Source organism: Peromyscus californicus, unplaced genomic scaffold (assembly GCF_007827085.1).
Source record: "Peromyscus californicus insignis strain IS unplaced genomic scaffold, ASM782708v3 Scaffold_11__1_contigs__length_118956290, whole genome shotgun sequence".
NCBI classification, from domain to species: domain Eukaryota; kingdom Metazoa; phylum Chordata; class Mammalia; order Rodentia; family Cricetidae; genus Peromyscus; species Peromyscus californicus.
The window spans coordinates 10,935,692-10,951,155 of record NW_026294402.1 but is presented as its reverse complement, the minus strand read 5'-3'; the positions used below and the strand labels follow the sequence as shown (position 1 = coordinate 10,951,155).

The window sequence follows — 15,464 nt, the reverse complement described above, 5'->3', positions numbered from 1 at the left end:
CCCAGCTCACTTCATTTTCCAGGGCAAGTCTTAAAATTTCATCAAGTGTCACAAATGTATCATTTCCTCTAACTGCATCTTTCTCCATAAATCCAAGATGAATATCAGTAGCAACCAGGATTTTAAATGTGTCTTCATCGTCACTGTATAAAAAAAAACAAAATTCAATGCAATTCATTAAAAGAATATTCAAGCAAATGGAGACCTAAACATGAAATAAATAATAGCAATTGTAAAGCAAAATCATTTTTCTAGCCTCAAGACTTGGCACGAAAGTTTGCAGTACTCAACAGATCTTTAACATCACAGTTTTCTATTTCGAATTCAATACAGAGCAGATGTGAGTGACATTTCTAAGTGTTCCCTGTCTGCTCTGAAAATTCATAGCCTTGTTAAAACCAGTTTTATACACTATCAGATCTGTTCCCTACTTTACTACACAAAAACCTAAAGGCTTTGCTCCCTCATTATCTGACTTACACTTTTCTGGGAAAGTCATTTAAAAGTCTTCCTCTCGGTTTAAGAGTAGATTTTATACTAAAATACTGGTTGCTTACATCCCAAACCCAGAAAACATCTGCCTGACTCTGCTCTCCACAGTTTTTCGATAATTTCGCCAAGTAACAAAATAGAGTTGTTTAAATCCAAACACAATTTGATAAAGGTATTTTCATGTGAGCCAGTAGCTTAACCATAAGTTACTACTCTCACTTAACCATTATAACACTCACTAAACTTAGCGTTAAGTTTAGTTCTTTAAGATACTTTCATATCTAAGATCTCATCTCAGTCCCCACATACAAAGAGGCAGGCATGGTCACTATCTCTGAAAAAGAAAAAGGACAGACACAGAGATAACTCATTCACCATACAACTAGTAGCAGAAACAAGACTAAAGGGCATAAAAATGTCAGGCTATCTCCACTGAGTTATCATGAATTCAAAATACAACTCCAGGACTCAGAAGCGTCAACAGTTGTGTGCATGAGTCCTGGCTGTTCCACAAACTTCTCAGCTCACACAGCTACACTTTTCCTGAGTGTGTGCATTTTCACATAAATTCTCTCAATTATTCTAGTTACACAAATGAAAAACAAAACAAGGCAAGCCCAGAGAATTGCTGACCTTCCTAACAACACACAGCCAGTTTTGACCAAGAACTTGAAACCAGAGTGGAAGATCCCATCCATGTGCAAGCCCCTCCCCACAACTTAACTTCTATAGTCCTTTTATTTATTTCCATTTCATTCAAATTAATTCCAACTTACTCAGTACTATAGCAACTTACTCTAAAAGACTATTTATAGACTCAGCAATTTAAACAAAGCATAAGAGCATGAGTTTTCCTGCACGGCCATGTAATAAACTACTGCAACACACTCCTCTAACAGCTCCCTCCATATTATCTTTTTGATAATAAGCAAACAATATGCTCTTTTAAAAAACGCCAGGCATGTTTTGGTGATACTCTGTTCATTATCAAGTTCTGTGCTGTTTTTGTTAAAGTGCCAAGTTTTCTCTTAAGGTCATCACAGTTAATATGTCAGGCTTACAGTGGATCTGTGGGACTCATTTTTATGGTAGAGCTCCTCTGAGGCCAGGTTCCTCTCCAAGTACCCTGGGGTCCTGTGTTCAGGTATGTCAGAAAAGCCACCCGATTCCAAATTCTAAAAATAAATATTAAAATACACATTTTATAAAGGTTGCATGTATTTCACTAACGTGAGTTCAGCTGCGGGGTAAACTTCTTAAATAAGCACCGGCAATTTTGAGAAAGACTAGTTTTCATCTTCAACACTTACTATAATTGTTTCATGACCTAAGAATAAGAGAAAGTCATTATCATGACTACTTCTCTCCTGTTTTCCTCATGAGATTGATGTGTAGTAAATCCCTGGACAGAGAGGTTCAAACGTCACTTTACATGCATAAATTTAAGCTGCAATTACGCAGGGCTTTGGAGGAGAGGCCACCACATACACTTAACACTAACAGGGTTTTTATGGGGAAGCCCACATTTAAAGCTAGAATAAATAACCAAACACGTGGTCTGCGTGGAGCAGCTCTCAGAGCCAAGGTGACAGCTCGGAGTGGTCACTGCGAAGCCGACGCTGCCACCACAGACGACCCTGCCCCCGCGGGACTCCCGACCGGAACGCAGAGCCCGCACCCCTCCCGGTCCACCCGGCCCACCCGGCCCTTCTTCCTCAACGGCCCCACGCACTCGGGGCTTCCGCCGTGAGCCCCCACGCAAAAACCGGAACGAGGCCTAAGTTACCCCAGCCTGAACTCATCAGAGCCCACCAGCGAGACCACAGGTCATCTCCAGCTCGGAAAAAAAGGGCGGGAGTCCCCAGAACAAGAATACCGCAACCAGAAACCTGAATTAGGCGCGGGAGAGGCGCGTCCGTCCTTCTCGCGAGATCCATTGATGACGTCGGCGGCACAGGTCTTCCTTAGTCTCCCATTGGTTCCAGACTGGCTCCTCCCCCTTAAGGAGCCAATCATAGGCAGCAGAGGGGCGAACCCGGAAACGATGTTCTCTGCGAGGTTCTCTCTGTGGAAGGTGAGGCGGGTGTCCGGAGCGGCGGTGCGGGCAGCCGTGGGTGGCGGGCCACGTCGTAGGTAGCACCGAGGCAGCCTCTTCGATTTGGGATTCGGAAGCCCTCTCCCGCTAGACGAAAGGCCTTTCTTCCCTGCTGCCCCTGACGATCGTCTCAGAATCTCCGCCTCACCACTTTTGCCTTGCTTGCTTTGTATGCTGAGAGAACCTTGAAAAGAGTGCAGTAAAAATAATGTGGAACTTTGAACTAGACCAGACCCCAGCAGGTCCTGATGTACCGCGACTTGTCTTAAACTGTCAGAATCTCAGCGCAGTCCTCCGAAATGGGGCGTGGGGCTCCATCTCACTGAGATGAGAATCGGAACAGTTCGTATCTCTCTGAAAATGTAGGGAACACCCTATTCCTTCATTATAGTATGCATCAAGTTTTATACCTTGAATCAGGAGATACATCTGGGTTTTATTTTTAAATGAAATATACCAAAACGATTATATATAGCTTACATCTGAAACGGTAAAGTCAGAATCAGTATGTGTTTTCATAAGGAAAGCTGTGGGAAGGGGGCTGAAACCTGTGCTGTTATATGTTGTTAACGACATGTTAAGCGTTTAATGAATTGACCTGACATATAGTAACTTATTAGAAAATAGTTTAATATGAAAGGACATGAAAACTGCAAGAAAATAGTTCTAATAGCTCTTTTAAAACATGAGTCTGGTCAAGACCTTAAAAACCCCTTAGTGGAATTTAACATTTTACAATACAGTTATAGGCCCTAAGAAGATACAGTCATGATTTTGGTGTTCTTGTCACTAGTAATGAAGCTTACTAGGACAACAGAATGTTAAACACATGAAATTAAGTAGAACAAAATCATGAGGAGTATGTATAACTGACTAGTTTCTCTTAGAGGCCATTCAAAGCAAAATTAAATGATAGATCTTAAGTTCAATGATACAAATAGTTCTTAATGCAAGTTCCATACAAATGGCACAGAAATCTAAGTTGAAGATGGTGTATCCTTAAAATGTTAATGGCAGAAAAATATGAGACATAGCACCTCAGAGAACAAACATTAGAGAAATCTTAATTGGCTCAACAGAGAATGGAAGTGGTAACATTTGAAAATAGCAAAGTTCAACAAATATAGTTAAGAGACTGATAAATGGTTTGCAACGTAACTTCTCGTTTTCTTTAATTGAAGTTTATATTCTGGGTAACTCTTTAAGCTGATGTCGATTTCTGAATTAATGTGGCAGGCTAGCAGAGTAATCATCTCTGCCCACAGGAACACTTACATCTTTTAGGACTGGGTGAGTTATGACCCTCCTGTGTACTCACTGTACCTGGACTCCATCCATCTTAACATACCTAAATTAATAGTCAAATTAAGATAGTTGTAGCCCCTTAGTAGAAGAAAACATTTTTTAAAAAAAAATAAAGACTGTAAATGATCATAAATAACAGAACCCTCTGAGGTCCAGTATTTAGTAAATGTAATGGGTATTATGAGAGAACACCAGAGTTTATGACAGTGTTTATTTGTCTTGTCTGCAAGGTTGGTATCCATGTTGATGATGCCCGGTTAATAATGTCTAACACTTATGTTTGTGTTTTCAGATTGGAACGAGTCAAACAATGCGAACATAATTTGTCTCAAGAAAGATTGCCGGAGTGGTTGAAATGCTTTTTATTTAGAATAGTAGCAAAAATGGAAAAAGAAAAAGTAAGGGATGGTGAAAAACCAGACCCAGAAAGCTCTTTGGACTTTTCTGAACAGTTTAATCAGCTTGAATTGTTGGAAACCCATGGACACCTGATTCCCACTGGTACTCAGAGTCTCTGGGTAGGCGATTCTGATGAAGATGAGGAGCAAGAGGAAAAACATGAAGAGTGGTATCAATTGCAAGAGAAAAAAATGGAAAAAGATCCAAGCAAATTGCTTCTTTGGGCTGCTGAAAAAAATCGGGTAAAAAAAAAAAAAAAAGAAAGAAACTATTACAGAGCTGGAAAAGCATTTGGTTTGGAGTCCAAAGACCTGCCCCTGAACCTCTGTCTTTATCTTTGGGCATATTCCACCATTTCTGACCCTTTTAATTTCTTGTCTTTAAAAATGACAGCTTAATATTTGTCTCATGTAGGAGTGTCAAATGAAATAGTGTGTATAAAAGTGCACACTACATTATAAACGACTAGGTGTTGGGAGGTTTGAGGGTAATTATAAACAACCCTCTGATTAAATCATTAGGATCATTCTGTAGGTAAGTATCGCTAAGGATAGGTAAGATAGAAATTAACTTAGAGGACAACTCCATCAAGTGTCTAACTGCACTTATTTAGTCCTCACAAAGCCCTACAAGGAAGGCAAGGCATGTTTGCCCAGAGTCATCCAAAAACAGTACCCAAAATCAGTTCTTCCCGATTGACCATTTGTACTTAATTTTACTAAGTTCTCCCATGTCTGTGTTGGTAAACTAAAAACTGAAAGGGTTTTACACTTTACAATAGCTTTTAGATCCCAGAGTACAATGTATTTTACCAGAGGTTCATAGATCAAACCTTGATGCCCAGCAACGTGACATGTCTGTGAGTTTGTCTATAGGAGGAGTTGAGCTCTTTAGTCTCTGGGCTGCTGAAGCATCACTTTATTCTACTGTTAAAGTTTCATTTTTATTTTTTGCTTCATATACTATGTATATTGATATAATCTGTTATAGGAAAGTTAAATTTGCTTCACAGGTGAAATATACAGTTTATTACTCAGTGCCTGAGTAATAAACATTTATTAGAATAGGATTAATGTATGGTGTGATATTCAGAGAATCATTCTTGAGATGCACCTGAGTGTAATGAGCTGTAACTTGTTCATCATTAGTTACCTTCTCCCCCTAAAAGAGAATCTTAAAGTCTAAAGCCACTGGATGATGTAATTATCTTTGTTGACTGTTTTGCTTTGAGTTGGACTTTTAAAAGTTCTCTTTTTCCTTAGCTTGCTACAGTGCAGAGACTACTCTCTGAGAAGGCCACTGAAGTGAACACTAGGGATGAAGATGAGTATACCCCTCTTCACCGAGCAGCCTACAGTGGACACTTAGATATTGTTCGTGAACTAGTGGCTCAGGGGGCAGATGTTCATGCAGTGACTGTGGATGGCTGGACACCACTGCACAGTGCTTGTAAGTGGAATAACACCAGGGTGGCCTCTTTCTTACTTCAGCATGATGCAGACGTCAACGCCCAAACAAAAGGCCTCTTGACCCCTTTGCATCTTGCTGCTGGGAACAGAGACAGCAGGGACACCCTGGAACTCCTCCTGATGAATCGCTACATCAAACCAGGGCTGAAGAACAACTCACAAGAAACTGCTTCCGATATCGCCAGGAGGACAAGCATCTATCACTACCTCTTTGAAATCGTGGAAGGCTGTACAAACTCTTCACCTCCGTCTTAATGGCTTTAGTGATTTTCTTAAGCTTCAAAGTACCAGTGCCTCCTAAGTATGAGATGTAAAATACCCCATATAGAGAGCAGATGTCTCACTACAGAAATTTTGTTGTATGCATCACAGTTTTCTTCCAGGTGACCTGCCCAACCTTGATGTCAAATGTTTTTGAGAGGTGTTTGGATGCATCTGTGGTGAATGATGCAGAGCTTGTGATTTTTATCAGAGGTAACTTTAGCTGGACATAGGTAATACAGAAGCTAAGGATATTTTTTTGGTGCTGATCCAAAAGAAAAGTATTTTTAAATATCCCATACCCTGGGTCTTTGTTCAGTGTTTAGCGTACTGACTTGTATTTTTATAAGCTGAGATGACTCCAGATTCTCATCTTCCACTGGTGCAGCTCCGCTCTCTTCTCTGCATCTCCAGCTGCTTTCATTCTAAACAGGAAACACTAACAAATTAGTGACTTACATCTTTGGAAGTTTCAAAAATAGGGGACCGTTTAGATGTTTTGTAAAATGTAGACCATTTGGAGGAAAGCAGTTAGGGAGATGTCTAATCTTTGAATGTTGTACACTGCCTCCCCCACCACATTCCTCATAATCCTGTGGACAGTCCTACCTCACCCTGGTCAACCCATGCGATCCTTCTTGTTATGACCAGTCAGTGTCTCCACTTAGACATGCACAAAACTGAACTTTGGTCCAGGAGATTAAAACTGCCCTCCGAGGGTCCACCTGTCTCTCTCCCTGCTGGATTGGGCACTCCTTACCTAGACTCATGAGTTCCAGGAAATGTCCACCACTACCCCCACAGCCCTCATTTTCTACAAGCCATGACGAAGGGACAAGGACTTGGAACAGTGAGGAGTGATTGTCACACGGGACAGAACGACAAGAGGCTCAGGCTTTCTTACAGAAACAGGCGGTGTGAATAGTGACACATTGTATAGAAATAGAGTGTGAGCTCTGACACTACAGGAGGCGTGAATTCTTTTTAACTTGCATATAACTTCACGGCATCTGTGGCACATTTTTTCAAACTACATTAACTTTTCTCCTCCTGGTGCCTGCAACATAGTTTTTGATGGACTCCCTAGCCCCTCTATTCCCAAAGGTTCTTCTCACCATGAGAACTTGAGTCCTAGGGAAAGGCTACTGGGGCTCATCCTCGTTGTCAACTTAGACTCCCCTAGGAGATGCACCTCTAGCATGTCTGAAAGGGAGTTTCTAGAAAGATATAACTGAATCGAGAATACATACCCAGATGTGGATGGCACCATCACATGGGCTCAAGTCCCAGATTAAATAAAAAGGAGAAAGCAAGCTAAGAACCATTGTTTGTCTCTACTTCCTTACCGGGTACAGTGTGACCAGCTACCTCACACACACTGCCATGCCTTCCTCACTGGGTACAGTGTGACCAGCTACCTCGCACACACTGCCATGCCTTCCTCACCATGATGACTGCCTCTTGCACCATATGATACATTTTTCCTTAAGGTGGGTTTGGTTTGGTTTGGTTTTTTAAGTGTTTGGTCACAGCAAGAAGAAAAGGAACACACTAAAATAGTTGTGCTTTCTAATCTCATTTTTAAATGTTGACCTAATTTTGTCTTTTGGGCTCCCCTGTATAACTCTGTAACTTAGATTAAATAATGATTGTTTAATCAAATATATGTGGAGGTGAAGAGTTGAGTCAGTGTTAAGAGCACTGGCTGCTCTTCCAGAGAATCCAGATTCAATTTCCAGCACCCACATGGAGACTCAACCATCTATAACTCCAGTTCCAGGGAATTCAAAATCCTATTCTGGTTTCCGTGGGCATTGCATGTACCATGTGGTGGACAGACATGCAGACAAAACACCCACACATATAATTATCTTTAAGTATATGCAACAATTTATCAGAACAGTATTAGATTATCTCTTGAAAGCTGATAAATGAATTGGGTTACATGACAGTCTCAGAAATGAGGATAACTTCAAAAGACCTGGGGCTTGAATGTGCCTCTGTTCTTAAGTATCTCTGATACAAGGGCTTTGGAAGGAAGTGGAAGGCAGCTTTCTTTTAAGTCTGTCTAAGAAAGTGACAGAAAAAGTCTACACACATCTTAGTAGACTACTAAGCAAGGCTGCTTAGTCACCTGACAGTCAAAGAGCTTTTGGCTCTAGCACTATTTGGAAATGGGCTGTATGCCTGCCTTTATCTTACTTTACTGTGTAAATACAGAGCCAAAGAAGCCTCTGTATTTAAAATGTTTAATTTTGGCCTTTTAAGACAGAGTTCTGTGTAACTGAACTGGCTGTCTATCCAAGGATGATGACCTGGTCCTACCTGCACACTTTCCTTATTCCTAACAGGGAGCTGATCTGACTACTCTTTATAGAAAGCAATGGGCATATATATAGAAGTCCATTTTCCCAGAAGTCCATTCTGCTTGTTTGCATCCTTCAATTTTCTTTTAACATTTTGGACACTCCTGTCCACAAAAGGCCCTCACTTTGGGTTCTGTTACATACCTGTACTTTCCAGTTTATGCAGGCTAAATAGCTCAGTTTATAAGCAAAGTTTTCTTTAATCTTGGGGAATTATTCCAAAGAAGTTTAAACTCTTAAATAACTAAGGGCTTAATCTTGATTAATGTAAATGCTTAAGGAAGAAGTAACTTTTGTTATTGTTCAGTGGAAAAAAAATTCATAGACCCACAGTAAAACTAGTTGATGTTGCCTTATCAAGTCTGACACAGTTCCAGAGAGTCTTCCAGCCCACAACCTATCACAGTGATGTGATTATGGAGTCCTTACACTAGAGATCTGAGGCCATTATTTCTAGTTGATGATATCCCACTATCTACTATGCTAAAGATAGGACCAAAAGAAGTCTAGAGGCTGCCTGAGACATAGTTCTCTTACCAAACCAAGTCTCCAGAGTGACTCCGTCACACATGCACACAAGGATGGATGATTGATAGACTGACAGGGAGATTACAGGTTATCTTCATCCTACCTGAAGTGGCTCTAGGATCCGTGGAGCTGGCTGTTCTGTAATACGGTCCCCAACTCATCCACAGTGCCTTTTTCTCTAATAAGGGGACAGTATAATCCTGTGGGATTCCTAAATGTTCATGTAAGACAGAATACGTTCTCTAAATCAACTTGAAATCTGTTAAGTTCAGAAGAAAGAAATGATCAAGTGTAGACATTGGTGATTTTAATTCCTAGAAACTTTCCTTTAAAACCTCAAATTTTTACTTCTGAGAACCTAAGTAGGACATCTAAGTCAATGCTATTTGTGTAGAAACATAGTATAAGCCTCATAAATAGCTTTAAGGGGGTTTTCCTAACAGCCACAATAAGTGACAAACAGCCAAAGTAAGTGACATGAATTTTTAAGAAAACATGTATGTAAACCAATACATCTAAAATGCTCATTTCAACATGAGATGTATATTTAAAAACAGAGGACTGGAGAGATGGCTCAGTTGATTAGGGGTTTGCCATCAACCCTGAGAACCTAAGTTGGATTCCTGGGACAAATATGGTGGCAGGAGAAAAGTGACACCCAGAAGCTGTCCTCTCCTGCACACATGCACATAGCAGGCACACACATAAATGAATGAATAAATAAATATAAGTGTTATTTTTAAATTGACACATTTTGCTTTTCATAGTACATTTTCAAAGTATAGTGTGTTTGTTTTATTGCACATCTTGATTCACACTAGCCGAATTTCAAGTTCCCATCAGCCACACTAGGGTGCTGGCTACTGCATGGAACAGACAGGTTTAGGTACCCAACATAATCCCTAGAGCAATGGTTGGTCTCATATCAGATATTTACATTATGATTCATAACAGTAGCAAAGTTGCAGTTATGAAGTAGCAGCACAGTTTTATGGTTGGGGTCGTCACAACATGAGGAACTGTACTAAAGGGTTGTAGCATTAGGAAGGGTGAAAACCACTACTCTGGAGGCTTTGCAGGCTGTAAATGGACAAGCCTGAGATTAAGCCTGTGTTTAATTGTGATTGTGTGTGACTTCAAACAAATACAGGTCTTTCTTTACCTTGTTGAAATATTTCAAGGAATACATGCAAAATAAAATGCTTATTCATTGCATTAGAGTTGCTTTTGCCAGTATTTCAGGAAGACACGCCTTCCCAGCCTAGGCATTTGCATCTTTGAAGACTGACGACAGCTCTCCTTTCTCATGCTATAGTCTCCTCTCACACATTTCCAGTAAAATTAGCAGCATAGAGCTTCTCTCAATAATTCAAGTAACTGGACTTAAAGAAAAAACTCCTGCCCCAGTTTCAAAGGCTCCATCCATGTATCAAAGGTTTCATCAACAGAAAAATTAAGGGAATGAGCAAAATAAGAAAAAAGGAATAAGTAAACATTTTAAAAGGAAATAATTACAAGGACTGGAGAGAAATGAGATTCTGAGAGAAAATGTACCTGTAGGGAAATGCCAGGTCTTGAATAGGTTATGGCTCATTCTGTTTGCATCCTCCTGAAGTCCCTCCCCCCCAATTTTCCCCCTTTTTAAAAGATGGATTCTTGTTAACAGAGAGCAAATGAGGAAAAAAATCCATAAAAGCATTCATTTCTGTTTCATCATTTTATTCATTCAAAACGGTTTCATTTAGTAGTCCTCATTGTGAATTTAGTGGCACACGGCCACATCCTCCAGTCCTCACTGTGGACTCAGGGACACAGCCACATCCTCCAGTCCTCACTGTGGACTCGGACACAGCCACATCCTCCAGTCCTCACTGTGGACTCGGACACAGCCACATCCTCCAGTCCTCACTAGATTCAATGACATGGCCACATCCTCCAGTCCTCACTGTGGACTCGGACACAGCCACATCCTCCAGTCCTCACTAGATTCAATGACATGGCCACATCCTCCAGTCGGTCTCATCTCTGCAGGGAGATTGTAGGCTTCAGAACAGGCTTAAGGAAAGAGATAGCTCTCCCAGGCTGAATGCAAGCTGCTACTTCATTTGTTTTTCTTTTCTTTGTGAGTACAACATCCTCAGCATTTCGTCTCTATGGGAGGCATGGCAGTTGAAACTGGAAACACTGGAGAATTGTATTGAGCTCAGGAAGGACATGGACCTTTTGAGATGCCATGAACTCTATTTTCACACATGGCCACCCTAACATGGGAGCATTTTAATAATAATTTAAAAAATGAGGGTCTGGGGAGATGGTTGAGAGGATAAAGTGCATCCTGTGCAAGCAAAAAGAGCTGAGTTTGGATCCCCAGAACCTGCATAAAACGCCGGGTATGTAGCATGATGGCACACACCTGTAATCCCCACACTAGTAAGGCAGAAACAGCAGAACCCTGGAGTTCACTGCATCCAGTCTAGCGGAAAAAGCTGTTTTCAGGATAAGTGAGAGACTCTGCCTCAAAAAATAAGGCTGGGTATGACAGAGAAGATATCCTAACTTGACTTCTTAGACAAGGTCACATGCACACACACATAAATTAAAATAAAAAGAAGAGACCTTTCTTTCCCAAGTTGTTCTTTGTCAGGACATTTTGTCATGGCAACAGAAATGGAATTAGGGCACTAGTTACACACTTTAAAAATCAGATAATCTGCGATTCTACTTTAGATTTCTTATATTTCCTTGATGAACTTGTTTAAATACATTCAAACACCAAGCTAAAACATACTGTTAGGAAAAGAATCCTGCCCAATACAAGGTTGTTTTGGCCTCTAGGAAATTTACCCCTTAGGTCAAATGAGTTTCTTTTTAGAAAATTCTGATTTCTGTGATTCAATAGAGATCATAGTCACATCCTGATTTTCAATAATTTGCATGATTGGAAATGTAAATTTTATTGTGTTACTGAATAAAGTTGCAATGAACTTTACACGGACTTGTCCCTTTGAAAAGGAAAGGGAAGATATTAGCCAACAATAAGTGTATGTTGTTAGTCTGTCAGAACACAGAACGGAATCCACTCCCTTTCACCCTGGAAACTACTTCCTCCCCCACATCAATGAGCTTACTTGTTTTAACCACCTCACAGAAGTACAATTACACAATAAGAAGTGAATTTCACTTTGTGGCACACAAACACAAATAAGCAACAGTCGTTGCGATGAAAAACAGCTGGTGACTTACACTGCCTGGTTTCAAGATCAGCAATGGGACAGCAGTATGAGGCAGGGGGCTATCAGTGGGTGGCAGCAGTCAATGAATAAAGCCAAAATCCAGATGTAGATAACAAGTTGACTTTTTTTTCTTCAAATGAATGTTTCTCTGGGGTGGGGTAAAGAACTCATTTACAGACAGAAAGACAAATCCTAGATTTATCTAGTGAAATGGATAACGGTCAGAATGCAGAATGGCTGGACAAGGGACCTCAAGGCTTGTTAGAACTTTCTACCTACTGATTATAGGGTATTGAGGTAGGCACGACTTTCAAAAACCATCTGCTTCCACCGTCCTTTGAGCAGAATGCAGGTCTTGCACAGAAAGCATAATGCAATTACATTGGTTTCTTTTTTGTTTTGTTTTTTGTTTTTTTGTTTTTTCAGGACAGGGTTTCTCTGTAACAGTCCTGGCTGTCTGGGATCTCACCTTGTAGACCAGGCTGGCCTTGAACTCACAGAGATCCACCTGCCTCTGCCTCTCAAGTGCTAGGATTAAAGCCACCAGCGCCCAGCACATTGGTTTTGTGAGACAGTACTGGTTGGCTTGACCTCATGGCCGTCTGCTTCAGCCTACAGAGAAGACTGGAATTACAGGTATGGCCACCACACCCAGTTTCAGTGAGGATGGTTTTTGAAGGTAGATATCCAAGGATGACTAATTTTATCCGTTTATTTTTCTATAGCAAGTAGGGACGGACACATAATGACCTCCTGTCCAAATTCTAGGAAGTATATTTTCTTGGATGCTTTTGAGTTCTTGCAAGTTACCAAAAAATTGTATTTTACCAATTCACTGGAGTTTTAAAATCCCAAGCAAACAAGCCCTTGTAGGAAACAGCTTCCCCATTAATAGATGAGGAATTAAAGCCAACTGCCCAGAAGTTTAATCCACTTGGAAACTTTCAATAAATTTGAAATGATGGCTACTGACTAAAGAAGGAGGATTGGTTGGCTTGGAGAGTAACTTAGGACAGTAGGAATTGAGATGAGACGCTGAAGCAAGTATAGGATCAACTTCTCTGAAGAAATACAACAGCAGGAAGTACCCCGTTACTTACTCATTATTCAAAACCTAAACAAGCAGGTAAGAGTTCTTGAGACCTGTTCTAAATCTAAAGAATTAAACATTAATTTAAATGCATCCACCTAGATTTTTACTTAAATACTATAAAGCCATGTGATTTAATATATTCTTTGATAATACAATAGCTTTTGTTTCTTTTGCTAAAGACTGAGTTATGTGCTTGTGTGCATTTGTGTGTGCGTGTGCGTGTGCGTGTGCGTGTGTGTGTGTGTGTGTGTGTGTGTGTGTGTGTGTGTGTGTATATGTGTGTGTGTTTTGTTAGATTAGGTCTTTGGTTTTGTCTCCACCTAGTGGCCGTTTGGTCTTTTCCGTTTCATTACAAAGAGGGTAAACCAATTACCCCGTTTTTACAGCTAAAATAATGTATCATATACTTTTTTTTGCCAATAATTTATACACAAAAGAGTTGGAAGTGGCATACACATATGGCGATTGAAATTTTTTTCATTTTTCTTTATTAATAAATTTTCTGCTCACTCTACGTACCACCCACAAATCCCACCTCCTCCATCCTCCCACCCCCCAGTCCTCCCTCCCAAACCACCCCATATCCTCACATCCCCCAAATCAAGGTCTCCCATAGGGAGTCAGCAGAGCCCAGCACATGGAGCCTAGGCAGGTCCAAGCCCCTCCCCACTGCACCAAGGCTGCACAAGGTGTCACACCACAGGCACCGGATTCTCAAAAGCCTGCCCATGCACCAGGGATGGATCCCGATCCCCCTGCCTGGGTGCTCCCCAAACAGTTCAAACCAAACCCAGAGGGCCTAGTCCAGTCCCATGGGGGCTCCACAGCCACTAGTCTACAGTTCATGGGTTTCCCAAAGCCACAGAAGAGAGAAGAAATAAATTACCTAAATTAATGCAGTTACTGCCACCCAAAATTAAATAACCTCCAAGTCTTTGATGTTGGAGAAAATAGGAAACAAGAATTGTGTGATTCTTTATTATTTAATCAAATAAACTACATGGTTTTTTATGAGTAAAATTTCAGACAAACTTTTGTTTTCTAACTAAAATATGTTTAATTGTTAACTTGTAGAGATACACCAAACATACAAAATTTAGAAACCTTGATGAACTATACAAAATGAACAAAACATGTATCTACCCTCAGATCAAGGTGCAGAATATAGCTGATGTCCCCAAAGCCTGTCTTGCACACTCTCAGTGTTTCCTTAAAGCTAGCCACTGTTTTTACTTCATCATCCTTACTTAATTTCTACAACACCATGAAATAATTTACAATGTACAACATCACATCTGGAGAATTCTCCCACATTCCTACATAAAGAAGGAGCTTGCTCTTTTTCATTGTGGTGTTCTAAGAACACAATAATTAATAGGTACATCTTATTTCAAATTCTTTCTCGAGCCTTTGGGGCTCTGGTGAATGGTGTTGCTGGGAAAATTCTAGTGAGTATTTTTGGTGCACCCATTCCACAGTTTAGTATGTGTCTGATATTAGGACTCTGAAGTACTTACATTCTTCTTTAGTAAAAGCAGGGGAAAAAACAGCTCTTCAAATTGGTCACATAAACTTACACTTTCGTTTTTTGACAAACTCTCACTATGTTGCCCCAACTGGGTGCAAACAATCCTGCCTAAACCTCCATGGCCAGCTCAGATGTCCCTCAACAGTAGAGAACCAGAACCAGTTGCTATGGTGCCTCCAAGCCTGGTGACTGCTGCTGGGACTGTTTCCTGTTTGTGGGTTCAGCAACCACTCTGGTTTGGGGAAGTCTCCTTGCAGCTTCCATAGCTTGGCCTGATGACAAACGGTGTCTCTTGTGTTCCTCAGCTATTGGGATCTCCTCTTTTTGTCATGTATCTATTTGTCTGTCTTTCTCCATGCTCTTACTGAGTTCCATGCCCTATTCATACTGATCTGTGAGAGTTCTTTATATAATCTGGTCCTGATTATTTGTTAGCTAATGTGTTTCGAAAATGTTCTCCCAGTCTGTGACTTGACTCCCCACATTCTTTTTTTTTTGGTTTTTCGAGACAGGGTTTCTCTGTGTAGCTTTGCGCCTTTCCTGGAACTCACTTGGTAGCCCAGGCTGGCCTGGAACTCACAGAGATCCGCCTGGCTCTGCCTCCCGAGTGCTGGGATTAAAGGCGTGCGCCACCACCGCCCGGCGACTCCCCACATTCTTAATAGTGACTTTATTCAAGAGGGTATCTTAATTTT

General features: G+C 40.8%; 2 protein-coding genes across 9 annotated transcripts in view; one reads left to right on the top strand and one right to left on the bottom strand.

The window, feature by feature from the left end:
- The window catches only part of Mre11 (MRE11 homolog, double strand break repair nuclease), a 52,195-nt gene extending 49,723 nt beyond the window's left edge, over positions 1 to 2,472 (bottom strand). Inside the window, exons 1-3 of one of the 6 annotated variants that reach the window (XM_052752514.1) lie at positions 2,382 to 2,472; positions 1,554 to 1,667; positions 11 to 143 (exon numbers count right to left, since the gene is read on the bottom strand). In XM_052752514.1, the coding sequence (XP_052608474.1) occupies positions 11 to 143; positions 1,554 to 1,573 (153 nt within the window). In that variant the 5' untranslated portion in view covers positions 1,574 to 1,667; positions 2,382 to 2,472. Of the gene's footprint in view, positions 1 to 10; positions 144 to 1,553; positions 1,668 to 1,802; positions 2,144 to 2,224 lie in introns of those variants that run through there. The other 5 variants (XM_052752542.1, XM_052752496.1, XM_052752506.1 and 2 more) reach the window with 5 other exon arrangements.
- Positions 2,453 to 7,641, top strand: Ankrd49 (ankyrin repeat domain 49). Of its 3 annotated transcripts, none has more exons than XM_052752564.1 (3): positions 2,453 to 2,566; positions 4,185 to 4,533; positions 5,554 to 7,641. In XM_052752564.1, exons 2-3 carry the CDS (start codon positions 4,276 to 4,278, stop codon positions 6,013 to 6,015), a joined length of 720 nt encoding a protein of 239 aa, XP_052608524.1. In that variant the 5' UTR covers positions 2,453 to 2,566; positions 4,185 to 4,275; the 3' UTR covers positions 6,016 to 7,641. The 3 variants fall into 3 exon arrangements, with proteins under 3 accessions (XP_052608524.1, XP_052608534.1, XP_052608516.1); XM_052752574.1 differs by lacking the exon at positions 2,453 to 2,566 and adding an exon at positions 2,574 to 2,977; XM_052752556.1 differs by lacking the exon at positions 2,453 to 2,566 and adding an exon at positions 2,574 to 2,949 and having other exon boundaries at positions 5,554 to 7,640.
- The last annotated feature ends 7,823 nt before the right edge of the window (positions 7,642 to 15,464 follow it).

Excerpts from the sequence above, each read along its gene's own strand:
- Ankrd49 (XM_052752556.1), top strand. The coding sequence starts at position 2,915 with ATGAGAATCGGAACAGTTCGTATCTCTCTGAAAAT. Across the intron at positions 2,950-4,184 it reads GTTCGTATCTCTCTGAAAAT|ATTGGAACGAGTCAAACAAT; the intron begins GTAGGGAACACC and ends TTGTGTTTTCAG. Across the intron at positions 4,534-5,553 it reads GGGCTGCTGAAAAAAATCGG|CTTGCTACAGTGCAGAGACT; the intron begins GTAAAAAAAAAA and ends CTTTTTCCTTAG.